This window comes from Cyrtonyx montezumae, unplaced genomic scaffold (assembly GCF_038088225.1).
Source record: "Cyrtonyx montezumae isolate F1298 unplaced genomic scaffold, pur_monq_1.0 scaffold_7, whole genome shotgun sequence".
Classification (NCBI taxonomy): Eukaryota; Metazoa; Chordata; class Aves; order Galliformes; family Odontophoridae; genus Cyrtonyx; species Cyrtonyx montezumae.
Genome location: NW_027072078.1, coordinates 7,133,303 through 7,159,725, shown reverse-complemented (window position 1 = coordinate 7,159,725; position 26,423 = coordinate 7,133,303). Strand labels below are relative to the sequence as shown.

The 26,423-nt window shown below is 42.9% G+C and overlaps 3 protein-coding genes across 4 annotated transcripts in view; 2 read left to right on the top strand and 1 right to left on the bottom strand.

Moving 5' to 3' along the window:
• The window catches only part of PMS1 (PMS1 homolog 1, mismatch repair system component), a 41,142-nt gene extending 26,177 nt beyond the window's left edge, over nt 1-14,965 (bottom strand). Inside the window, exons 1-5 of the mRNA XM_065751122.1 lie at nt 14,854-14,965; nt 12,536-12,689; nt 9,646-9,828; nt 7,489-7,591; nt 5,790-5,953 (exon numbers count right to left, since the gene is read on the bottom strand). Coding sequence (XP_065607194.1) covers nt 5,790-5,953; nt 7,489-7,591; nt 9,646-9,828; nt 12,536-12,667 — 582 coding nt within the window. The 5' untranslated portion in view covers nt 12,668-12,689; nt 14,854-14,965. The remainder of the gene's footprint in view (nt 1-5,789; nt 5,954-7,488; nt 7,592-9,645; nt 9,829-12,535; nt 12,690-14,853) is intronic.
• ORMDL1 (ORMDL sphingolipid biosynthesis regulator 1) lies at nt 14,926-19,519 on the top strand. The gene is made up of 4 exons (XM_065751135.1): nt 14,926-15,003; nt 16,756-16,949; nt 17,966-18,117; nt 19,155-19,519. The coding sequence occupies exons 2-4, from the start codon at nt 16,776-16,778 to the stop codon at nt 19,288-19,290; spliced, it is 462 nt and encodes a 153-aa protein (XP_065607207.1). The 5' UTR covers nt 14,926-15,003; nt 16,756-16,775; the 3' UTR covers nt 19,291-19,519.
• Nucleotides 19,520-21,018: 1,499 nt separating this feature from the next.
• On the top strand, nt 21,019-25,900 carry OSGEPL1 (O-sialoglycoprotein endopeptidase like 1). Of its 2 annotated transcripts, none has more exons than XM_065751131.1 (7): nt 21,019-21,231; nt 21,876-22,263; nt 22,944-23,148; nt 23,223-23,371; nt 24,360-24,490; nt 24,620-24,691; nt 25,770-25,900. In XM_065751131.1, exons 1-7 carry the CDS (start codon nt 21,026-21,028, stop codon nt 25,858-25,860), a joined length of 1,242 nt encoding a protein of 413 aa, XP_065607203.1. In that variant the 5' UTR covers nt 21,019-21,025; the 3' UTR covers nt 25,861-25,900. The 2 variants fall into 2 exon arrangements, with proteins under 2 accessions (XP_065607203.1, XP_065607204.1); XM_065751132.1 differs by having other exon boundaries at nt 21,213-21,231; nt 21,881-22,263.
• The last annotated feature ends 523 nt before the right edge of the window (nt 25,901-26,423 follow it).

Genomic DNA, 26,423 nt, shown 5'->3' with positions numbered 1-26,423 from the left:
GTGGGAAGCTACCTTAATGACAGAACTCTGGTGTTCAAGAAACCTTTAGATGTTGTACTGAGGGCCACAGTTTAGTGGGAAATATTGATGACAGGTGAACATTTGGACTGCGTGACCTTGGAGGTATTTTCCTACCTTGGTGCTTCTATGACTCTATGATTCTCTTGCATAATCTTCCCTTGAAAACAGAAATTATGTCAGTTTCTCAGTTAAACTTAACACACCTCTATCAAATTATAACTATCTTCCCCAGATGTTTTCTATTTGCCTCAGAAGAATCAGTTACCTCATCCACTTCATAACTGGCAGTGGTTCAACCACTGCTGGATGCACAGGATGAAGAAACTCAAGGTCCTGTTGTCCCCCCTCATCAGTCGCACTCAGTGAACATGTCCCACAGGCATCAGACATTACAGTGGAGTTTGATGAAAGGTAGTAATTTTCCATTGCACCATTCATTCTACAAATTCTTAAGTAGTTCCTTAAGTATGAGAGCTCCCTCCCAGTGAAAAGGCATTCCTGAGCACCACGCACCAGAGAAGTGCTTGGTCTGGGCACTGGGAGGTAAGCTATGAGAAGAACTGAAAGGTATTGAAGGGAGCCATAGGCCTTCTTCTGGCCTTTCTTCTTACAAAGCTTTTGTGAATTACAAAGACAAAAGCAAATGTTTTTTGGGGGAGCTGCTTTTACCACACACGGTCAAGTGTGGTGGTTAGGGAAATCGCATTTCCCTAACAGGAACAAGAAAAAAAATCTAAACTGTCCTTCAGAAGATGCAACATCAGCACAGCATGTTCCATATAAAAGAGTTTAAAAAGCCTTCTGTAATATAGTAGTTAGCAAAAGTAACAGAAAGCACACTTAACCCTAACAAAACTCACTGTTACAGAAGAAGGGAAGCTCCCACGTGGCTTTGGAAATGCCCTTTTTGCACTAACCTTTTGCAAGCCTGTAAGGGAAATGTGCAAGCTTTACAAGAGCCAGAGGCACATCTCAGATACTACAGCTCAAGCTGCCTATATGAAGCAGTAATTGTTTTGAGATTGCAGATATATACTGGGCTGTCATTTGAAAAAAGTGATGGATGAGAAACTGGAAACCTCGGGGAATTAGTAATAGGATATAAAGCATTTCACCTCTAGGTCACCAGTTCAAATTCAACCAGGTTGGTAGTGACCAAAAGTAGTTACCATCTGGCAGCTGTTCTCAGGCTGATGTAAGCTGAGTTGAGGGTCTCAGCGCATTTCCTAGTGGACAGGTGGCCGCATCACAAAAAACATCAGAATTAACTCTCTGTTGGGCTTTCTCAGCAAAGCTGCTCTACAGAAAAGTCTGAATTCCACATCAACATGAACGCACGCTGCTTGCAGAGCACTGCAGATTTTTACTCATTCCCCTGTATATTTTGAAGCATAGATGAGGAATGGAGTCAATCATCATCATTATGTTACAGGAAGCAGCCTTTCCAACTCAAGAAAGAGCTTATGTGCTGCTGTTAATGCTCAACATAGACTTCTTTTCAACATGCAGCTAACAGTTTGGAAGCAGAATGAATAAAGGTGAAGTATGATCCCATTTAAAAAAAAATGGAAAACTTACGCTAATGGACAATTCTGGATATTCCAACTCTGAAGGAAAAAAAACCCACAGTTACTACGGAAAGCTCAGAGACAGACAAACTGTTGTGAGACTAATGGATACAGACTGCAGGAGGTCCAATATATTATATAAACCTAATTAAGATAACGTAGCAGCAGCATTTCCTCTCACAGTACATACGTAGCATTTGGTGGCACTGTTTAGGTCAGCACCAGTCACTAGCAGAAAAGGGCTTTGGCTAAGAAAGAATGCCAGCCATAGGTACAGCAACAACTGCAGAACAGACCACCTGCATCCCGAGGTTCTCTTCTCCCAGGAAACAAAGAGCAAACAGCCTGAGATCAGAGCTTCAAAACACTAAGTGTGAAAAGCACTTGGAAAAAAAAATACTCCCTTTTGTAAAGATTTTTCTCAATAGGAACTGCAAAGTGTACTGAGCCTTAGGGCCCACCTGTGCTCTGTACACGGCAGCAGTTGTGTATACGTGACCTGCTGATAGCCACCACATACATCAACTGCTGCCATAATTTGTTCAGCAATTTTATGTCTGAAATTGTTATGACTGACAGCACTACCGGGCGTCATCTCTCCTCTTGGTGTTTGTGGAACACAGATAACGAGAACAGAGTTGAAGCATTCAACCTCTCAACATGCCAAGGTATCCCTTAGACATCACTGGCTTGAGACTGGGTCACAGGCCACACACTTGAAGTGGGAAGGAGCAGGCAGAGAGCTGCTCCAGGCAGAGCCCAGCAGCACTGCTCGTCCAACACAGCCCGAGCTCACTGGGGGCTAGAACGTGGCATTTCGGGCTCAGGGGTTTGATGTGGCTTCAGCAGTAGCTGACTTTGGAATGTTCTTAGCACGCTTTCAGATAATGTTAACTTTAAATAAACTTGCTGAATACTCATGTAAATTATTTCCATTTGGCTGTCTCATTATTCAATATGCTTTCAAGGAACATGGTGATGAAAGAAGAAAAATACCTTTCTAACATAACCATACTGGCAAGAGGATCGACATTATCAGTATTCAAAGAATGTCTTGGCAGGATAAACCTTCATAAAAAGAAGGAGCACTAGCTAATCCAAGTTGTCAAAATAGCAATAGTACTTCAAGGGTTGATCTGCAAAGTGATTCATTATTTATTGCTAATGCAAACAAAACATTCTGAACAGAAACAGCAATTGTTTATTTCCTATCAGAAATTCACTGACAGAGTACACCAATAAATAAAGGACTCGAGGACTGACAAAGGGATATCTATTTTTCTTACTTATGAGAAACACCCTGAGGCAGTAAGAGCATTGCTCGTAATAGAAAAGAGATCACACATTTAATGGTAACATTTTCATCTGTACTAACACAGATAAGTAACCACAAGAAAAAAAAATATGGAAATTTCATTCAGAAGCATAAGGCACACAATATTTACAAAAGAAAAACCACACACAAAACCAATGCAGTAGAAATACAGCATGCAGTGAATGTATCGGGGATAGTAAGAATGCATATGCATTCAACAGCTCAAGAATAAGCCTGATCTCCCAAAACAAATTTAATCCAGAATCAGCTACACAACCATTTTCAGATGCCTAACTTCAGGTACATTAATGAAAGTTTCCTCCTCATTACACAGTATATTCTTCCTCAGTATGGTGAGAGCTATGCTTTCTTCCATTCTCATTCCTTGTAAAATACAGGACTTTAAGAAAGATTATTTTAAAAGGCACTGGCTAACTGTCTTTGAGACTAATTTTCAAGAGCTTTTTGAAATGCACTGTACTGTACTAGCCTTCCTACTTCTTCAACCCATCTTCCCTCGTCTCCTTCTGCAGTACCTAATCTCTGCTACCTCTTTGCTCTTTTAAGTCTGGGAATTTGATCTTACTCCTGACGTCTACCATCTTCTAATGCAGCAGAAAGCATTGGCTCAGCCTCAAGAATCTGAGATTCTAGGAACTCGTTTGGATAATTGGACATACACATTTTTTAAAACTGATCTATAACCCGTGAGCTCCATGACAAACAAAGCTTTTCGAATAAGGCAATTCATTCTCCTAGTGCACATCAAACAGAAACACAACAGGCACTACAAAAAAACCAAAAAAACACAGACAACCCTATTCAGTAGTGTATTACCCCAGCATACACACCCTATAGGGTTGTTATGGGAAGAACATCTTCCAATTTGACTTAGTAATTTTAATGACAAAGCCACTTATAATCTGAAGGAAAATGAAATTCACATGCCATGAAACAATGGCAAAACAAATGCACGCCAACCTGTTGAAAATACTGTACTGAAGTTTCAGAATTTCAGATTTCTGAAAAGGTATGGTGCAACAGGCAGTTTTTAATTTGCAAGAAATGACAATGACAGTAGAAATACAGCAATCTGCATTCAAAGGCTATTTTTTTCCTAGGTATTTTTTTTTAATTTTTATAATTTTCAGACTATTTTAAAGCAGTGCACAGACAAACCGCACCTCCTACATCACATCTTGGGCCTCTAATTTTCCCAGCTCAGCAATAGCTCCTGAGCGACCTCTTGTGGTTAAACATATCTGAGCAGCTTCTTTTTTTATTTTTATTTTTTGTAAATAAAGTAAATGCACGTAAGGGCAGCAGTGCAAGATCTCTATCATTACAATGAACACGTGCTGCCTACAGATAGCATCTCTACTGATTTACTTTACCAAGCATGCCTACCCAAAGTTGGCATTGAAGAATTTAACTTTGAAGCAAAGAGGACAGGCAAACTTCATGTATTCCCAGCAAGTACAAAGAGATTGGTTTGTAATACAGAGGTGCCACTTTCTAAGTTGAACTGTTGAGTCTACCACCTGAAAAGAGCTTCAGTTAGATGGCACAAATTCTGCATCAACCATGCAATAGATGTCTAGTTCAAAAATGTCAACTGGGCAAACACGTTCTACAACAAAAGAGATGTTTCCCCAACACAGTATGTCAAACTTCAGATGTGTAATAAATGATAAACTACAGTCACATAGGGAAAAAACAGATTCACAGAAGGTACAGTTGATGTACTGTACTAAGTCCTTGCAGCAACTAACAATGGTAAATAAAAGCCCCAGCATAACCACAGAAGAATTTTACCACACTCATCAAAGAGGGAAAAACCACACCACCAATTAAATACAAAATTAGTTTTATTAACCAGTATTTAAGACCAATACTGTGAAACACTACTAGATATGTCAGAGAGCTTAATACAAGCTAAGAAGTGCAAACATCTGTGGTCTGTGGTTTTAAGCTTTCTGTAGTCTCAGTGAAGTAAGACTGAAAGTAGTTACTCAGCTTTGGAATACAAATTCAGTAGTGACAAGACTGGCTTTTTGTTTTTGTTTTTTTTCTTGACAACATCTACACTTATATACGTATGTACTTCTTCCTATCTATCATCAGAGCGTGTCAGACAACTCCAGAAACAGATGGACAATCTATTTTAAGAAAGCACAGTGGCATTCATCATTTCCACCGAGAGGGAACTCAACTACAAACGTATGGTAGTAAAGAGTAACTGCTCAAAACTGACCAATAAACAGGGAAAAATAAGAAGGTCGACAAACAAAAGCAGTCTAGAACCAGAAAAGAATTGCTGAGGGGTCTGACCAGGAGATGTCACTCTCTACTGTGTAGCAACTTGGGAATTCATTAGGCTAGCATTCCTCTGCTGTGTCGAAAGGAGGAGCACAGTCAATAAAATGAGCTACATGTAATTGAGGTCAGGTGAAGGAGAACCACCCAGTGTGTGACTTTGGTAGCTGTATGTTCAAATGACTGCTCAGTAGCCCACAAAATCAAAGCAGTCTCCAGGACGCCTCTGAATTCATTCCCCCAAGTCTAAATAACAAACAACTGGCTCCATTAGCTTAAATTACTAGCATAGGAGACAACATTTATGCTTCATACATCTACCCGAGGTATCTGTTGGAGCAGCCCAAAAGGCAGATCTGAGCCTGAGTTTTAGGAATTTTTAAGATCAAAATCTATAACTATCATAAACATTCATACATAGAATGAAAAAAGAAGTGGAAGTCCAAAACTGATCTACAATTAAAGATGATTCCTACGGATCAAATATTTTATGTAAACATTACTTTAACTGCACAAATTCATCAGAAAAAGACCTTTAACACAGCTGACAGAGAAATAATGATTATTACCTTATTATGTACGAAGGTTATTCTCAGTTCTGGCTTTATGATGCCATATGCTATCAGGAGGTCCTGGACTTTTTTCAGTTCTTCCTTACATTTTCTATTTGTTGAATAAAACTGCTTTCTCACAGGAAGATTCTTAAACAGCTTGAGGACTGTTACTGTTGTGCCTACAGCAGGTGATGAAAAAACAAGCAGACATTATACTGAAAGCAGATCACCCTCTGCGTAACGAGGAAGCTTTGTTTATCCTTGAAGAGCCCTGTCTGTATACCACTGCATGCAAATAAACCCTAGCAACACTACATTTGATTACTAGAATAAATTTGCTTAAGGAGAAGAACTATCAGTTAGCAGTCATCTCACAAAAATAAGTACTAACATAAGCTTTGATTCCTTTCCTTTGCCTAGAGTTACGATCAGAGCATTAAGCATTCATGTGCACACACTGAGAATACTTAGAATCAGCCATTAAATAAAGCCAAAGACTCTAAGTGCACTGTTTTAAGTTAACTATTTTATTAATGAAAGTTAATCAAATTAAAGATGAATTAGACACATCTGGAGGCAAAGGAATGTTGAGGCATTAATGCCTTTTGCTAGCATTCCCATTAGGGTATACCTGAAAGGCCAGATACCTTTGTTCAAGGCATACTATGTGGTGAGAAGAGGGGTATGAATCAAGCAATATAATCATGAAAATTCCTACCCTACTAAGATATTGCAAATATTAAAGAGATACCATGGAATTCATTTTTCAGTAGCAATCATTAAACAATTTTGACAAAACATAAAGCCATGCCATTTACAGGCTCTGTAAAGGCTTTCTGGCTGTAGAAAATACTACAGCCTGAATGTTACAAAGATTCTCTGGTTAAAATTAACTGCCTATATTGTAGAGATTTCAGATTCAGCTCCTTCTTCAAGAGCCAGGTCTGGCAGGCAGGCTCCGCTCTGGATGTACAAGGCACTGCACCCATCACGGGGCACAACACTGACAAGGAGCTTCTGTGGCTCAGCCGGAATGTGCTAGGGGTGAGAACAGATCTATCTTTAGAGAAAAGCAGCAGCCGCTTCCTCAGAAGCCCAACTTGACTGCGAGAAACAAGTAACCATCTCTTCTGGGAACACAGACCTGCGAAGAATGTGAAGGCTAGGATACAACGTGGCCTTACTGGGCAACAAACAGCTCAACAGAGTACAGAGACCAATGCTATCCCAACTTTCACATACACTAATTTCTAGACACAGTCTAGGTTAGAAGTAACTCAGACTTCACTAGGTAGGTCCAACAGCCATGCTGATTCTAGGTACTCCCTCAGATAGGAGTTTGGCAACTCTTCCTCCCTCAAGCAAGGGTTTTGCTACATGCAGGAACATAATCTTGATTCTTAAGTTTTCATGTATAGTGTGTGCCTGGACCTGGGGCACAGAATCTTTACAGCTTTTATTTCCACTCTGTCAGCTTGAAGAAGAGTCAGAGAAGGCACAACTACCTTATAATTACTATTTAAGGCAACTTCTGAGACATTGTTTCTTATGCTAACACCACATTCTTGGCTGACAGACACAAGGCAAGGGATGTTTACAGCTGCCAAGATTTCACCCTCAGCCTCTAAATACAGAACAGATATTTTGACTTCAAACAGAGCACAAGAGAAACAAAATCTCTGTCACGACACAACGCTAGAACACAATATCCTACCTTGACCAAGATGGGAAGGCTTTTGGGAAGTTATATGCCCGCTACTATCCAAAACATACTGAGTGCTGATATCATCATCAGCTGTCTTCGTTGTGATCAAAACCTGTGAAGAATAATAATAAAATCACATTAATCAAGGATTCACAAAGATCAGAATGAGCTTAGATAAGCTTTGCTATCATTCTTAACATTGTACTATTTTAGTCACCACAATTGCATGGAATTAGTTTATAAGATTCCTCTCCTACAGGTGTTTCTTAGTCACAGAAAACATTCTGCATTATCACTCATTTTCCCACCCATTTAGTTAAAAGCTATGCATTTTGATCACAGTGCTACACAGTATAAGCTGCTCCTAATACCTACAATGCATACTTTGTCTTCTACTCTAAACACAATTTAAATTAACACCTAAATCAACTGATAATTTTGCATTTTCATCCTTCAAGAGAAGATATACTGCGACAACTTCTTAAATTCAGGCGAGATTACACAAACATAATCACTGTCAAAGAGCGTATTAATCTTCCACACCCAGCTGTATCTGGCAATCACGAAGCCGTACGTTTTGTAAACTGCTAAGGTAAGACACAGACTGTCTTTAGCAAGAGCAGTCACACTCCAGCAGTTCAATAAAGTTGCAACCCTGTGAGTTCAGCTACTGATATTCTGAACAAAGAGCCACTACGCTTTAAGCACCCGGGAGACATAAAGGTTATTATTCCTATAGAGCTCAGGATGTTTTGTTTTTTTTTAGTTTCCACATATGAATCATTCCTCATTCAGCCATGCCTCTGGAGAGAAAAACAGTAATTGATTAATTGGAAACAGCAATATCCCAGGCCTAGTTACAGGCCGGTAGTAATGTACCTCTTAACTGAAACTTCAGGGGGCAGTTTGGGTAGGCAGAATGCAATTAACGCCAGGAGCGTTTAATTAACATAATTACTGATCCCCATATTAACGTAATACCTACTACGGTACTTAATAGACCAGTCAGACCAACTCCTCTATCTTTTGAAACACAACACAGGCTGATTAAATGCTCAGTACAGTCGGCATCCTGCCCTGACAACTCATCAGAAGGAGCCAACCATGGACATCTGTCATCATCTGCCAGCACCCCACCACTTCTGAAAGCCTCTGTGGAAACCTCCATCCAAACACACAACCCACTCCTGCTTAGTGCAATGTGAACGTAGCCCAAGGTAGCAAGGAGTCTGGCACTCTCACCCTCTGACACCTCTTCTGACCTCGAGAGCTGACGGTTCCCAGCAGACACTGATCTCAGTATCTTCCTGCAGTATCTAACCCTTGGGAGACTGAAAAAGAAGTCCAAACCTGACCTTGTCTCAGCACAAACACAGAAAGACAGAGAATTGTGGAACAGGTAGATGCTGCACGCTTCAAAGTCTGAGCATTTCTAGGATGGTTTTGAACCGACTTCCTTTTAGCCTACAAGTCAAATCTTAAATATCAGTACACTCTCAATGTCAGTCCTGTCAACACAAACATATGGATCAGACTCAGGTAGGCCAGGGAGCAGGTTCCTGTTTACTCATATAGACACCCATTTGTGCAACTGCAGTCATGTGCATGTCAAGGAACAATATGGAGTGCAGCAAGATCCCATGACTGTTGATCACTTAGATAACATCAAGGCAGAAATCCTTACTAGAACTGCAGCTATGTGGGCTATCAGCATCCTGAAGTGATTTCTCCTGGCCACCATCTGCTGCTTCTTATTTTGAGTTTGCTCAATTCAAGTGGCCAACTCAGCCAAGCTCTTAGACATCATAACACTAAAGGGGGCAAACCAGCATCCCAAAGAATCACGTATCTATACCCTGATACGACAGAAAAGGACAAGGAGACAACTAAGCAAACTGTCTCTGATTGACTGTTACTGAGCAAACAAACACAGCACCGGTAAAACCAGTATGACAGAACACAGGACTGACACTAACAAGAAATCTACATTGCTTCCTAACCTTTATGGTACGACTTAGGGGTGAGGAAAGGCAGCACACACAAAACAGACTGTTCCAAAAACAAGTTCCCAGTGGCTGCCAGAACAATTTAAAGACTTTGCACTGATACTTTATTAAAACTTTCACAGACGCACACAAATCACGGCACAGAAGTCTGGCCACTTACCTCTGATATGCAACAAATTGATCCCAGGGCTTCCCCGCGGAATCCGTATGTAGTCAACTTTTCAAGATCCTCAGAAGAGCTTATTTTTGAGGTGTAGTGTTTTATTGCCATAACAGGAACATCAGCAACCTTGATTCCATTGCCATTGTCTCTTACTTCTATTTTGTCAAACCCATAATTCTCCTAAATATATATATATAAAAAAACAGTAATGCATAGCTAGAGCAGAGTAATGTATTAGGGCACCAACAAAGCAACTGCAAGTTCTGCTTCTCTCTTTTATTATTTCAGCATGCATCACTGTCATTTCAATAAGCACGTGCATGAGCAGATAAAATTCTAACAACCCAGGTAATTAGAACAGATCAATGAAAGATGAAATTCAGATGCTGTAACATCTCAGACTCAGACACAGCAAACAAATGCTTCCTTCCAGTTACACTACAATCTGCACATATAAATGACATTAAAAAAAAATCACAAGCAGGAGGAGAAAGTGATTAGAACTGCAGGATCACTAACTCCTCTCACAGAAGTCACACGTAGCTCTTTGAAAAGATTATGATCTATCACACAGAAAAACAGGCTGTGGTGTGTGGTACATTTAGGCAATCATACAATTGATTTGCTTCAAAAAAACATCTTGAATGAGTGGTTCCCGTGTTTCCACAGCCCACTGACACTGTGCAGAGCACATGAGGGGTGATCTCAAAAGACGACTGATTCAACAGTACTGTGCTGCTCCACCTGGACACAACCTGGAGGCAGTTAAGGAAAACGTAACATACCCACAGGTTACTTCTCAAAGAAAAACTAATGCAATTCAAAACAAACTAAAGATAACATACAATCTGCCTTATGAAACATCAAAAGCTTCTGGGGTAGGCAAAGAACTACAAATATTTGATACGCAGTATAAATGTGGATATGTTTTACTTTCCATATTAATCTACGGTGCTACGTTCAGGTTACGTTCAAGCTGAAAAACGTTTTTGCTCATGTTTGTGTCAACCTCCTGCTGGGAAGCAACATCAAAACTATGATACACCTGAATTGGACATAAAATCATGTCAAGACATAGAAAAAAGGAAATCTCCCACTGCTGCAATATGCAACAATGCAGAGTTTCTACATTTTACTATGAACCACTGTGTTCCATTTTAATTTTCACAACCATGACGTTTATCTGCTTTGGAAAAAAGAGTGAGCAGATTTATCTTCTTCAACTTGAATCAAAATGAACCAATTTCCACTTCAATCCTAACATTATTCACTTTTACTCAGGCACATTTACTTAAAATATTATAATGTCAAAAGTTTGTATTCTGCAACACCACCCTCTCATGCTAAATGGCCTACATACCACTATGATAGAAGGTTTTTAAGCTACTCTATCAGATCACTGCTGCCAAGCCATGTAGTTCAGCTCCCTCCTCTTTTAATCACAGCTTCACGGTCCCATCTCTACTACCCATTACGACTCTCAGAATCACACAATCGTAGAATCATTTGAGTTGGAAGGGATATTTAAAGGTCATCTGGTCCAGCTACCCTGCAATGAACGAGGACATTTACACTAGATCGGGTTGCTCAGAGCCTGATCCAGCCTGGCCTTGTCTGCCTTCAGGGATGGGGCATCCACCACCTCCCTGGGCAGCCTGATCCAGTGCTTCACCACAACTCTTTGCAGATCAATTTGGCTCGTTAAACTGCCACAAGCAATCTGCTTTTCTCATTGGTCTTTAGCATTAGCCAGATGAACAGAACACGAAAGGCAGAAAGGCCTAGCAATGCCAAGCATGTGGTTTTAGGTCTTTACTTTTCAGGTAACCAGATGGATCAGCTTTTTAGTTATACTTCTGATCCTCAGCTAAACTTTCTCTCAGAGGGAATAAGAACCAAAGCTTCCACTTTCTGCACAGGAAAAGCGAAGCAGAAACAAATGTCTGCCTCTTACAACAGCCATTTCATGCAACACTAACAAATCGTAGCTGAGATCACCACATTCTGAATCCTAATTCTGCTCTAAATATTAACAAAGGCTGTTGCTCATCTACTCTACTAAATTAGAACATGCAGGTGTAAATCAGACTTTAAAGATTACTCTCATAAATTCCTGTTGTTAGAGCTCAGTCAGAGAAACTGATAAGACTGATACCTGTGGAGTCTCTTTACTCCTATACAAGCAACTATACTGCTGCATCAGCAGGTCTTAGCATACTTTAACCCAAACCCAGGTCATCTCATCAAGAATAAAACCATGACTCCATATGTTTACTGCAAAGTCATGCTACTGGGGTAAGCTGACCCTGCTGCTAACAAAGCAAGCAAGCTCCAGCATGTTTGTCTTTCTAATAGCAACAGAGTGGAAGTTCAAATTAACACACAGTTAGCATGTAATGCCCTGGCCACAGTTCAATTTTTAATCAAATGACTGGGTTTATAATGTAATGAAAGCAGTATCACATTATCTAAAGCTACAGTACAAGCTCATGTGTCCCTCCCTGTCTTGTGTAAAAGCTGTCTGATACATCAGGCAAAGACACTAAATAACATCACCTATCATACTTCTATATGAGTTTGGTTCATCAAGTTAGCAAGGATACAAACCTGTCCAAGACTTCATGCTATACCTTGCCACTACTACAGCTTCTGAGAAATATCTCACCTGCAGGTCAGCAGGTGCTGTGCCTGCTATGCTATGCCTGGCTACTGACTTATCAGCGAACCGATTTTGGACTATTTTTGTTTGAGGTTAAATTATATACTTATAAGTAACACCAAGCCCTCCCACACCCAAAGCAATGATAGCTTGAAAAACACATCGGCAGAGGAACACCTTTCCCAGCTCCTTATTTCATACACAAGTGTACAAGAAGTGGGGCCTTACCAGTTTAATGTCAATAGTCGTGGCACTGGCATCCAAGGAGTTTTCTATCAGCTCCTTCACCACGCTGACAACTGATGTAATCACTTGAGAACTTGAAAGGAGACGAACGGTTTCTGCTGACAGCTGCTTCATAGTGGAATTAGGATCAGAGAAGCTGCATACAAAGATATGAGAAACGGAATGGAAAAGACACGTTACAAATACACATTTCTAAACATGTGAAACATAACATTAAGGCTAAGGGGTAACATTTTAAAGACTCATTCAGACAGTGCTTCCTCTGCAGTCAGTGGCAGTTTGACTTGTGGAAAGAACAGTATACAGAGGTCTAGAATAGAAAATACTGTTTGAAGCACACTGAATTTCTACCCCCAAAAAAGTTCAAGAGTTCAGAGATATACTGAGAAAACAGTGTATTATCTCACATTTACCAAGCCATTCCTCTAAGTTACTACAACAAATAGTTTTGCTCTTGTGATTATAACGTAAAAGACAGGTTGTATGGTAACCCACAGTGCTAATCAGAAACATCTTCAGACAGCGTATCTATCAGCACCGTGTCTAATTCTAGCACTAATGACAAAATCTAAGGATTTTGAACCTTTACTATTTTTTTTTCCCAAACTCGTGGTATTACTTTTTCCCTGCTTTTGAAATTTCTGAGCTCAGCTCTGCTGTGTTCCGCATACAGTTCCCAGCAGCCAAGAATTCAAGAAACATGTCCTCTTTCTGCTCTGGAGCTGGGGGAAGGTAGGGGCAGCACAGTGAGAAAAATACACATAAACTGGCATTGTGACCTATTGGCAAGGAGGAAAAAAAGCCAAACATTCTCCACTGTAACCTCACTTTTCTTATCAGACTTACTGCATGCCCTCGGGTGGGTCATTTTATTCCTGTGTATTCCACATGAAAACAGAAATGCCTCACATTATAAGAAGACAATAGAGAAGTTCTTCTCACTGGAAATGCCTACAAAGGGCTACAACACGCCAGCTCCATTATACATGGTAACACTTTGCCATTAAGATGGGAAGTGGATCTGCAAATTTTTGCAGGTAATGATCTTTAAGTATGTACACAGGCCTAATCAACCAAACTCCTGAAAAAGTCTTTAATGATCCTTGTAGTATGACAAAAAGAATTCAACCATAGTTTGTTGCACATATGGGAAAGGTGGCAGAAAGAGCATTACCAGCTCTTTGCATCCCAAGAATGCTTTGAACACTATGCCACTCCGACTCTTCAAGAAACACTTCTCTTTTGTACCCAACAGCCCACTACTACTGTGAGACACGGAAGGCCATTATTCAAACTGGAAGCCAAACAAAGCCCACAACACCTTGCTCCCGATTGCATCCACTCAAACAACCTGCTGGAGGACAACGTGGCAGGTCCCCTGACTGCACACTCAGCATCCACCCGAGGCAATGAGCACGTGGGAAGGAATGGAGCAGACCCAGCCACGACAGCAGGAAGGCGAGCAGGGTGAGCACTGCTGCCAGCCCCCAGAGCAGGGCTATCCTGCAGCATCTGGGCCACTGGCACAACAAGCACACAGCTCTTCTCCACCTTCTCAGAAGCACCATTCAACTTAAAGGGCCAGGCAAATACGTATACTACATATAATATGTAGTATTTAGATTCCAAGGAGTATTTCCCCTTCAGATGTGGCAAGATCTTACAAATCAGTTTTCCATCAACCAGTCAAAGAGAAGGAAGATGGGAAGAAGTGTGTTGCTGAACACATCCACAAGTCACGCAGCACTCCTGAACCAAGTGTTTGATGATATATTGACAAGCGCCAGCCTGGAGCCGGGTATCTCCACGAAGAGATGCTGACTAAGGGGAGGGAGGAGCTGATCACAGAAAGAAACGCTCTATGAGCTGTGCCTGATGCACAGGTTACGGCGAGGAAGCAGCTTAGAGTTTGTTCCCCGGTCCCAAACCTCAGCGCTCAGCCCCGCCTTGGTGAGCGGCTTTGATGGCGCAGCCACACCTGCCACTCCTTGCCTAACACTTCTGGGGTCCGCTGCGTCGGGAACGGGAAAATAAACACAGCAGCGTGCACAGCAGAACCCCGCGGGCACTCATTTCCCCGCAGCCCGCTCCGCGCCTTTCCCGCCGCGGCGCTGCCCGCAGCAGGGCCCGCCCGCCCCGCGCTCCGCCCCGAGGCTCCAGGCCCGGGCCTAGGCCCAGCGGCACGGAGAAGCGCCCTTCCTTCTCCCCACCCTTCTCCTTTCCCTCCTGGTTCTCCTCCTGCCCGGCTGGCAGCCGGCCCGGTCCCGCTGCACCCTTCGCGACCCCCACAACCCCCGTACCTGCGCGTCCCGCTGCCCCGTGGGCGGCCCGGCCCCTCCCCGCGTGGAGCCCTGCCCACGGGGCGGCCGCACCGCGCTACCTGCGGCCGTGCTTCTGCTCGGCGGCCGCAGTCGGAGGGCGACTGGAGGAGCTCCCGCAGCGCCGGAAAGGTGGGGCCGTGCCCGGGAGGAGCGGGAGGGGGAGCGGGGCGGCTGGTAGCGGTGGGCAGGGCCCGGGGATGGCTCTCTCGTTCCTGTGGCGCCGGGGAGCCGAGGTGGACCGGGCCGTGCTGCTCCGCGGCCCTCTGTGTCGCGGCGCCTCCATCCTGCGGCGGTTGCGGCTGAGGGGTGTCAAAGTGTGAGACGGGGATACCGCGCTTTTTATGAGCCGGGGAGCACGAGTTGTGAGTGAGGTGGGATGACGGGCTCTGAGATGCCTTCTGGTCGTGCAGTGTTTGGCACAGCCATGTCACCTCACGGCCTCTTCACCTTTCTGCTGAATCCACGTACACCACGTTGGCGGCACAGCTTCCTACCCTGTGGCTGTTGCCTGCAGCCCCATAACGCGGCTCCTTGGGTGTGCAGGTTTGTTTGGGCAGAGAGATGTGTCTGTATGGGGCCCTGAATGAGCGCTTGAACAAGCACCCTGGTATGGAAGTCAGCAAGTTGGTTCCACTTCTGTAAGCCAAAATACAGCCAGGTTTCTGGCATTAGGAAAGAAAACACAGGAATGCGATAGATGGAGAATATATTCAGTTGATTCAACAAGAGATGATGAGGAAAAAACAGCTTTGTTATATCAAAATACAATACTGGCTATCTTGTGATGTTTTGTCCTCAGGCGGCAGCAACAATTTTACTTTGATCTTACTTCACAAATCTCAAATAATATGCTCCTTGCACACACGCGTTTTGAAACGCTTTGCAGCGAGGGTTGATTGCAATCAGCATTGCTGCAGTTCAATTTCAGGTTCCTCGCATCTATTTTTGTATTACCACCTCCTGATAATACATGCATTGCACACTGCAATGCATTACGCTGTGATGTTACAGATGTGATGGTGCCCTGCAACCTTGAACAAGTATTAGAAAAAAACTTCCTAAAAAAAAGAAAAAGGCCCAACTATTCCTGCCTGTTAATGCTCCTGTCAACGGATTCAGAAGGAAGTTAACAGTTCTCCATCCCAGTGCTGTAAATGTTTGTAAAGAGTCTTGTGGGTTGTGTGTGTATGAAGTATGAAGGAAACTCTTTTTAATACTGAATACCAATTGTAGTACACCGGGCCGATCTCCTAAAGAAAGGAGAAGTAGGAATTGTGTTGTGTATGTCTGTCAAGTAGAAACCTTCAGAGCCTTTGGCTATTGTCATATAAAAAAGCAGGGTAAGAGTTCCAAAACTTGCGGGGGGTGGAAATCTGAGATCTGGTCTTGTGCTGCAGAATAAATTGGTTCTTACTTAGTCTTCCCAGCAGCAGGTTGCCAGACGGACGGTGTATGCAAAATTCCCAAATAGCCATAATGTGAGTGAGAGGGGGGAGAGCTGGTGAGAATTGGGAAAGAGCAGTTAGTTATGTTACTAGTGGCAGAAGAAAGGAATTTAGGGGATAGAAATTTCAAAGATTGGTGTCCTGTGGGTTTGCACCTTCTGCTTCTGGCAGTGCCGTTCACTAATCTCACATCATCCCCGTTGTGGCAGGCGTGGAGGTGATCGTATTTGCTTGGCTGTTTGTTTTTAGACAGTCTCAGCATCCTTTTTGTAGTGATTTCTTTATAAATCATACTTCACTTGAAGGTCTTGGGGTTCGCCTTAGCTTGCGTGCAGCGTTCATTCCAGACCTGCTTATTTAAACCTGCCTCTTTCCTAATCTGCGAGCTGCATGTATTAGATACCTCTTTAATACAGCAGTCTCATTCTTTGAACAGCTCTGTTCTGTAGGGTAAAAATGAATGTCGGAGTTGCCCACAGCGAGGTGAATCCAAACACGCGGGTGATGAACAGCCGTGGAATGTGGCTGACGTACGCGCTTGGAGTCGGCCTGCTTCACATCGTCCTGCTCAGCATTCCTTTCTTTAGTGTCCCTGTTGCATGGACTTTAACAAATGTGATTCACAACCTGGTGAGTGCCCTATCTCGTAATGCAGTTGAAAAAGTTGTTCACGCATACTCGATTTTAAAAGCAGGAGAAAGGAAAAATAGCTGGGCTGCGTGGATGCTGAAAGCAGTTGAGCCATGGTAATAGGCCTCCAGTCAAGAGGCTGTTTCAAAAAGAAAAGAGGAAGAAGTGGAATGACTTGCTCAGCTTTCACCTCCTTCGTAAGAATTCAGAAAAGTGAGATTTTTTTTTTTCTGGATAAAGCTTTCCATCTCTGTGCATGAGAACTGAATGCACCTGGAAGAATGCTGAAGCCTTTGATGTTTTTTGGTAGAGACTCTTGCTTGGAGTTGGCAAATAAAAGACAAATGATTGTTAAAATTGGAAGTTCTGTTTGTTTGTTGAACCTGGACTCTCCTATCTGGGATTGATGGCTGCTAATTTATCTTTCAGAACAGACTAGCCATAGCATCCCTCCATCAAATAGCAACAAAGAACCCAACGTGGTTAAGGAGAAGGAGCAAAAAGTACAGATGGAATTCAACAGATTGCTGGTATTCAGCTTTGAAGCATTTGAAGCTAGTGAGAGGTTGAGGAAGCTTTCAGATGTTCTTGTAATAGTGCCAGTATCCACCAGATTGATTTCTCCTTGTGCAAACTCTGCCTCATAACTCGATTTCATGCTGTGTTAAGAAAGCAGTAACATAAATGGCAGCTCTGAACTTGCTACAGTGCTTGTGTAAATTCTGTTGACTTCATGTGATCTTTGCCATCTAAAGTAGAAGATAAAGCATTGGGCTGTGGGTCGTGTAGACTTTGGCTTTAATCCCAAATGCACCACTGGCTGCGTAACTTCAGGCAAAGCACTTCTTGCCTCTTCTTTGCTCTCCTATAATTTGTTATTTCGGGTTAGCAGCTCTTCTAGGTGAGAATTTGTTTACTCTTTTTTGTTTTGTTTGTCTCTACATTGTTCAATGCTTTGCAAAATAGCTATTACAAAACAGCAAAAAGTACCAATGTATTCATTTGTTTTCCCCCAGGGAATGTTTATTTTCTTACATGCAGTAAAGGGAACTCCTTTTGAAACGCCTGATCAGGGGAAAGCGAGGCTCCTGACACACTGGGAACAACTGGATTATGGAGTACAATTTACATCTTCAAGAAAATTCTTCACGATCTCTCCTATAATTCTGTGAGTTCCAAACTATGTTATAAAGTGAGTCATAAAACCATGGCTTCGAAAGCCTCCATTGCAATTTACTTATTTCTTCTCTTTTTTTTGCTTGGATCTGCATCAAAGATGTAGGAAGTACATATTTGCAGGCCGTATAGTCAGCAGTCTTCTTGCAGTTTTCAACACTGATTCAAAGTGCTGAAGTGATTAATGGGACGGGTTTTAAAGATTAGAAACATTAGGAGAAAATCTACCCACTCTTGAAGTTCTGTAAAGGACTGTGAAGTCATAAATACTGAGAAGCTAAACTAACTGTCCTTCAGTGCGTGCACATTACTTTGCAGTTGGTCCTAACCATTCCGTAACTTGTGATTTGTGAGGAATGCAGCAGCCCTCACTGAAGGAGATCCAGGCTGTTACAGATTGCTTTCTGTTTATGCTAGTTATGTAAACAGGCCGATTGGAAATTCTGCACCACCTGTCTCTGTTGACAAAAGTATGGTTGCATAACTGAAAGAAATCAGATACGTATTTAATATCCAGTTCTAAAAAGTCTGTTTTTCCTAAAAGGAAGTTGTCTGCTTGCTTGGCAGGGTTGAGGGGTGAGAGGGAAAATACAGTATTGTGCATAGGAAGCTGTAAAGAAGGAAAGAAATGGAAAGAAATACATGTAACTGCTCAAAAAAAAAAGTCCTCTCTTTCTTCAAAGATAGTTTCCTACTTTCCTGTAGGAATGTTGTACTTACAACACACCAGTAATGCGTAAGAAGCTAAACAAATGTTTCTAGTTTGCTGTGGGGAAAACAGCACAGTGCTATGACGTTTATGGAGAGCTGTTTTTTAGCACCTTCAGGAGCATGGGAAGAAGATTCTTAGTCCATAGTGCTGCTGTATATCATTGTAGAACCTAAGATGAAGTATTTAATACAAGAACACAGCCATGGTTAATCAGTAAAATATAATTGAGCACTGAAACATCTTTTTCCAGCTGTGCTTTGTTGGTGTGTTTGTAGATAAGGATGTCAGCAGCTCAGTTGCTCCCTTTTCTCCTGCAGGTACTTCCTGGCAAGTTTCTACACAAAATATGACCCGACACACTTTATCTTCAACACCACCTCTCTTCTGACAGTGCTCATCCCCAAGCTGCCACAGTTGCATGGTGTTCGAATCTTTGGCATCAATAAATACTAGACAGAAGGTGTGATGCTGACTGATCCTGACACGGATACTGCTTCTCGGGCAAAGGAAACGAGTAGTCTGCTGTTATCTAATTGTATTCAATGAGAGATGCTTTTACATCTGAGATACAATTACTACTTCCTTGCAGCATTGTCTGGGGTGAAAGTTGAGTTCATAAGATGCCTTCAAATACTGAAATGTGTATGGGAAACTTCTGGATGGAAGATTTCCTGGAGTAGTGGGCAGGTGTACTGAGCATTACTACGGTGTACTCAGCATTACGAGTAGCTGTAGGTCTGGCTGTGGCAGGTAGGGGACGTGTGAATAACTGCTGAAATGGGGAGTGATGTTTCACCAGCACCCAGCCAGCTGTGACACAAATGGTAACTTACCATGTAAATCCAGCAGCCTCCATTGAAAGGACTGGCGGGGCCACCTCTGTAGATAGGTGAACATAGCTGGTTCCTGCTCCGTGGATTGTGAACGGGTGTGTTTGTTATTGCATTGTACAAGATTGTCTCAGTAAACACTGTGACAGTTGGTAAAAAGGGATGGTATGATTCATGCCCTATCTGTCCTCGTAGTTTTTGTCACAAAGACTGGAGAAAGTCCGTAGCTGTCTGCTCAGGGGATTGCTGCATCAGCTCGGTCGCTCGGTTTGGGTGTGCTCTTGCAAGTTGCTGCTGTTGTGTTTATTTCAGTTTGCTTACAAGGACATCGGCAGTTCTACCTGTAATTGAGCCCTGTAACGCTGGGGGGAAGGGACTTGGATGAGCAGCAGCTTCACCATAGAACAAGTCAGAGGAATACGAGAAATTCCGCATAGATGATAGGTTAGAAGTGGAACTAGCACGGAAGCGTGTGTGCTGCCGTTCCGTGCTGTGCGTGCGCTGCGCACATGGAAGGACGCGCTGCACGGCTGCAGGACGCGGGCAGCCCGGGGCTGGCAGCAGGCTTGCTTTGTCTTCTGGTTGCAGGGAGGGGACAGAGGGGAAGCAGTTCGTTGTCCTGCCGGGAGAATCTCCTAGCAGCGCACGATGAAGATGCTGTTCGAAAAAGTGTGACTTTTTATTTTTATTTTTTTTGAGTTATTGGAAGTAAATAATTCCTTCTTCGAGCAACGAGCGTTACCCGGTTCCTTTTTCCTAGCGTCCCTCACACGGTTTGCGAAAGTCGCCGTGCCGCGTGCGGGTGCCGGTGCCGCAGGCGAGTGGGGGGGTCGGCCCGCGCCCCGCGTGGCAGTACAGCCGCGGTGCCGCCAGGGGGCGCGCTGCCGCCCGACACCAAGATGGCGCCGCGGCCGCGTCACTTCCGGGTGTGCCCCGCGCCGGTCACGTGTGCGTAGCGCGGCGCCGCCGGTGTGGCGGTGAGCGCGCAGTGCGCGGGCTGCGGGCCTTTGGTGCCGGGCGGCGGAGCAGCGCACAAAGAACGCTCGGAGGTGAAGCTCGGGCTGCGGAAAGGGCGGGGCGGGTCCCGAAGGCGCCCTCGTGGGGCACGGCTCGGGGAAAGCAGACACCGGCCCCGCCTGCTCCGAGAGGAGCACCGCGTCTTGTTACGCGCCTAAAAACCGCGTGAGGTATCCCGTAACTTTAAGAGCAGCGTCGCCTTTTCACAGCAACGTAAGCTATGAAACCGTGAGTTTAGGATAAATAGATATTACCGGTGTGTTTACCTTAAGTCCGTAAGAGTGCATACGTGAAACCTGCCCGTGACGTTAACCCATCCAGCTCCGTTCCAGACATCGCTGATGAGCGGCATGGCCACGCGCTTCCTGCAGCCCGCGAGGCACGGCCGGGCCGCGTGGCTGAGCAGCAGCTCTGCCGGCCGTGCCGGGGCCCCGAGGCTGGTGTTGGGCATCGAAACGAGCTGCGACGACACGGGCGCGGCGGTGCTGGACGAGGCGGGCACGGTGCTGGGAGAAGCGCTGCGCAGCCAAAAGGAGGTGCACCTCAAGTAAGGGCGTGCGGCTCCCGCAGGGCCTCCTTACCAAGTGTATTTTGTGGTCAGAGGTGCTCCCTAGTGATGTTACTGTTATTTCTGATACCGAGAAGTACTTCCTCATATCCAATCTGACCCTCCCCTGGCACAGCTTAAGGCCATTACATCTCATGTAAACATCTTTTTGTCCTCAGCACACTCTGCAAGGCTGTCAAAAGAAATGCTGTGCATTTAATAAGTTTCATCACATTTTTTCCACAAAAAGATACAGATTATTCATCTAGTTTGATTAAACATTACATTAGTACTACTGACACTACAAAATGTTTCCAGTTAAGTGAAAATTAATCAGAAATAGGCATCAGTTGCTAAATACATCAACTGACAAGTGAAGTGCTGTGTAAAGTTATAGCCATTGCAGATTTAAGAGGAACGCATCAAAAAAAGGAAACGTAGATTCTTTCCTGATGTCCCAGTGTAATTATGCTCCATTCAGTGCACAGATACAGTTCATGTCATTTAGACTAAACGTGGCGTTTGGAAATATCCTAAGGAAACTGTTAGGGTGGAGCACAGTTATGAGGTGTTGAAAAAAAATCTACTGTTATGTTTCTGTGTTATGAAATACAAATACATAACAATTATTTGTTTCCAACTAGAACAGGTGGAATAATTCCTCATGTAGCGCAGCAGCTTCACAGAGAAAACATCCAGCAAGTAGTAAAGGAAGCGCTTCGTGCCAGTGGAGTTTCTGTAAATGAACTTGCTGCTATTGCAACTACAGTGAAACCAGGACTAGCACTGAGCCTGGAGGTGGGACTGCAGTACAGCTTACAGCTGGTGGACAGGTACCAGAAGCCTTTCATACCCATTCATCACATGGAGGCTCACGCACTTACCATCAGGCTGACAGAGCAAGTGGAATTTCCCTTCTTAGTTCTTTTACTCTCTGGAGGCCACTGTATCTTGGCAGTAGCACGAGGAGTTTCAGATTTCCTTCTGCTTGGACAGTCCATAGATATAGCACCAGGTGACATGCTGGATAAGGTAATATTTCCACGTACGTGTGAATCTACTTGTTTTTCTTCTACTGCAGTTACACTACATCATTAAAGTATTAGAATTAGCCTGAGGACAGCAATACAGTGTGACAGGAGCTTTACCTTATGATTTCTTTAGTCTGTTTTGAAATACATTAATTTTGAGACACGAGAACATTAGACATCTATGCATTTTGCTAGTACCAATATTAAGTAGCTTATTAATTATGTTTTTAGCAAATAGATAACATAACCAAAGCTGGTTTTGGAAGGTTCACTGATAACTGTTACACAAATGAGTTGTATTGATGCCATAGGACCAAAAGTATTATTTTAAAGGATACTGTCAGACCTAAACCAATACACAGTAACACATTTGTTACTAGCTGTTTTGTAGTTATTTGCTCTTTTAATAGTTAGAAAAGCCTTGTTTGGATTTGAGAGTATATTGCTTAGGTTACTGAGTTGAAACCAACTTTGTTCCTGTTTACGTAGTAATACAGTATGAGAGTCCTAAAAGTTGAGTAATTAACATCTCCTGCAAAATTTACTCCTGCTTTCCCAAATTGTTCTGGAATTGCATTTCTCATTGCTGTAGAAAAAAGGTCCACTGACCGCATAAAGTCATGTGGTTAGAGGAGGACTTAGTCTAGCTCTCTATTTTGAGTCTGTTTGTTTTCTCCTTAGGTAGCAAGAAGGCTGTCTTTAATAAAGCACCCAGAGTGCCACAACATGGCTGGGGGGAAGGCCATAGAGCACCTGGCTCAAATGGGAGACCGGCAGCACTACACATTCAGGCTTCCCATGCAGCAGTATCGTAACTGTGATTTTTCTTTTTCTGGACTTCAAAGCCTTGTCAATAAAACCATTATTCAGAAAGAAAAAGAAGAAGGTATTTTTAAAGTAATTCATGTACTTCATGAGCTATATACTCAGGAAAACCCATCTGATCATGCACTTTTATAGGTGTTCAAGAAGGTGAACTCCTGTCTTGTGTTAAGGACATTGCTGCTGCTGTACAGCATGTAGTGGCTGCTCATATTATCCAGCGGACGTACCGAGCCATGCTTTTCTGCATTAAAAACAGCATATTATTACCAAAAACTGCAACTCTGGTGGGTATACATTAGTTTATGTTTCATTTTGTATGTTGCACAAGAAAGATGCAGAGCTCTTGGAACAGGTCCAGGGAAGGGCCACTAAAATCATCGCAGGGCTGGAGCAGCTCTCCTCTGAGGAAAGGTTGAGGGAACCAGGCTTGTTTAGCTTGGAGAAGGCTCCAGGGAGGCCTCATTGTGACCTTCCAGTACCTAAAGGGAACATATAAACAGGAGAGGGGAACAACAGTTTACACAGGTTGATAGTGATAGGACAAGGGGGAATAGTTTTAAACTAAGACGGGAGATTTAGGTTAAATGTTAGGAGGAAGTTTTTCACTCAGAGTGTGGTGATGCACTGGAACAGGTTGCCCAGAGGTTGCGGATGTCCCATCCTTGGAGGCATTCAAAACAAGGCTGGATGCGGCTCTGGGCTGCCTGCTCTAGTGGCTGGGAATCCTCCCCACAGCAGGGAGATTGAAACTACATGATCTTCAAGGTCCTTTTTTAACCCAGGCCATTCTACGGTATTTAAATGTTACATCATTCAGGATGCAGATTCCCTGTACTTTTTCCTCATGACAGAACTCATACTAACAGATAAAGAATATGTCAGCGTGTACTAAACTTGATAAAAAAAGATTAAAGGAATATTAATTTCAGGTATTTGTATGGCATCTTTCATAGTTGGTTTTAAGCTAGAAGAGAATTTTCATACCAACTAACCTTTTCTAAGCCACACAGCTCGATCTAGTGCCGCCCAGTACTTGATAGCTCTTATATTTAGGAATTGTTTTTAGCTACAATATGTTCACATTCTTTTCTGATAGGTTTCAATCTTCAAAAATGCCTTAAGCTTGAAATACATTTTTTTTATTGCAGTCTTCAGAACAAAAAAAAAAATGTTTTTCAGATAGAAGGGTAAATTAGTTTGACCTACAAGTCCTTACTTTTGAGTTAAAGCCTTTTTTCTTTCTTTTTTTTCCCTACTTAAACCTGCCATTAGGTTGTATCAGGAGGAGTCGCAAGTAATCAGTATATCAGAAAAGGCCTGCAGACTCTGGCAAACGCAAATGGTTTTGCATTTCTGTGCCCTCCTCCAAGACTGTGCACTGATAATGGTGTTATGATTGCATGGTAAGGGCTGTTCTGCTTTGAGCATTTCTGTATCATTCTTTAAAGTTCATCAGAATAAGGCATTTCTGTATATGGTGTCTAAAGCATTTCAGTTATGACGTGCTTTTACATAATTGCTTTCTCATTTAGGAATGGCATTGAAAGGTTGCATGCAGGATGTGGTATTTTATACAGCACTGATGGCATCCGCTACGAACCAAAGTAAGTGACTCAGTTCATTCACAGCCTGTTTCTCCATGTATTCACTGTAGTGAAAGTGTAAATGAACAGAAAGTGATGAAGAATACCTTCAGAGGGTGTATAAGCTTGAAAAGTCCTTTTCTATTTGTCGTTAAGTCATCCAGTACTAACAGGAAGGAGACCAACTTTTTACACGATCTGTTCGTGACTGGATAAGGGGGAATGGCTTTAAACTAAAAGAGGAGAAATTTAGTTTAGATGTTAAGTGGAAATTCTTTACTCAAGAGGGTGGTGAGGCATTGGACTAGTTCTCAGAGAAGCTGTGAATGTCCCATCTCTTGGCCAGGTTGGATGGGGCACCGAGCAGCCAGATCTGGTGCCTGATTTAGTGGCTGGCAACCCTGCCCACAGCAGAGGGTTGGAACTAGATGATCTTTGAGCTCCCTTCCAACACAAACCATTCCATGATTCTATGATCTTAAGTATTTAAGTTTATGATGTATGATAAAAATCTGAGTCAAAACAAAGTTTTATATGTTTTCCTGTGGTAGTACAGAAAACAGGAGCAAGTTGAACAATATGCTCTCCCTATCTTCTTTGTTGCTGTGGTCATAAACGTAAACACTTTGAGTCAGTCTATGTTTTCATAATCACAGAATGGTTTGGGTTGGAAGAGACCTTTAAGATCATGTAGTTCCAACCCCCTGCTATAGGTAGAGACTCCTCCTGCTCACAGCCCCATCCAGCCTGGCCTCAAACGCTTCCAGGGTGAGAGCATCCACTACCTCGCCAGGCAACCTGTTCCAGTGTCTCACCACTCTCACAGTAAAGAATTTCTTCCTAATACCTAATCTAAATCTGCCCTATTCCAGTTTAAAACTATTTCCTCCCTTCCTGTCAGTCTACCTGCCCTTATAAAGAAATCCCTCCCGACCCTTCCTGTAGGCCCCTTCAGCTATTGGAAAGCTGCTGTAAGGACACCTGGAGCCTTCTCCATGCTGAAGAGCCCCAGCTCTCTCAGCCTGTGCCTATAGGTTTCAGCCCTCTGACCATCAATTTTTAATTTAAAAAGTATGACTTTTATCATGTTATTTCCTAGAGCTCCCCTTGGAACTGATATTTCAAAAAGAGTTGAAGAAGATTCCATCAAAGTGCCAAGACTAAGGAAGACACGACAGTCAGCACGTTAAGTAGTAAATTAATAAAGTAAATGCAGCTGTAAGTTGTTCGGTGAAAACTGTTTCAGTGCTGTTACATGTACTGACTGTGGCTTACAATTGTTGAAATAACACCCATCAGAGAAATAAACAGACCTCCAAGTGGCAGCTGTGCCAATACAACTGAATTTCAACAGCAGCTGCTTCTCCTCTGCTGGTGCAAGATTATTCCTACTCACAAAAATTAACATTTAGGGTTAAATAGTTAGCACTGCTTTTTTTTTTGTAGTAAAAAGGTTAACAGTTCAATACAGGTAACAGTAAAGATGGGTTGTTAAGATCCAAGTTCTGGGTTTTGATTTCATGTGTTATTTAACCTCACCTTTTAACATTCCACTCTAGATGATTTTGTATTATTATTCTTTGCACAAGTTTTAACTGGGATAAAGTGCTAAGCCTGTCCTAATTTAGGTTGATGTAAGTTTTCTAGTCCATGATGCATGTGTTTAGAATGGCCTCCATTTAAATACAAATTCTAGTAACTGGGATTTGTGAGGCAGTTTGGCAGTCCAGTTGTCTGATGCAGTGAAGGTGAA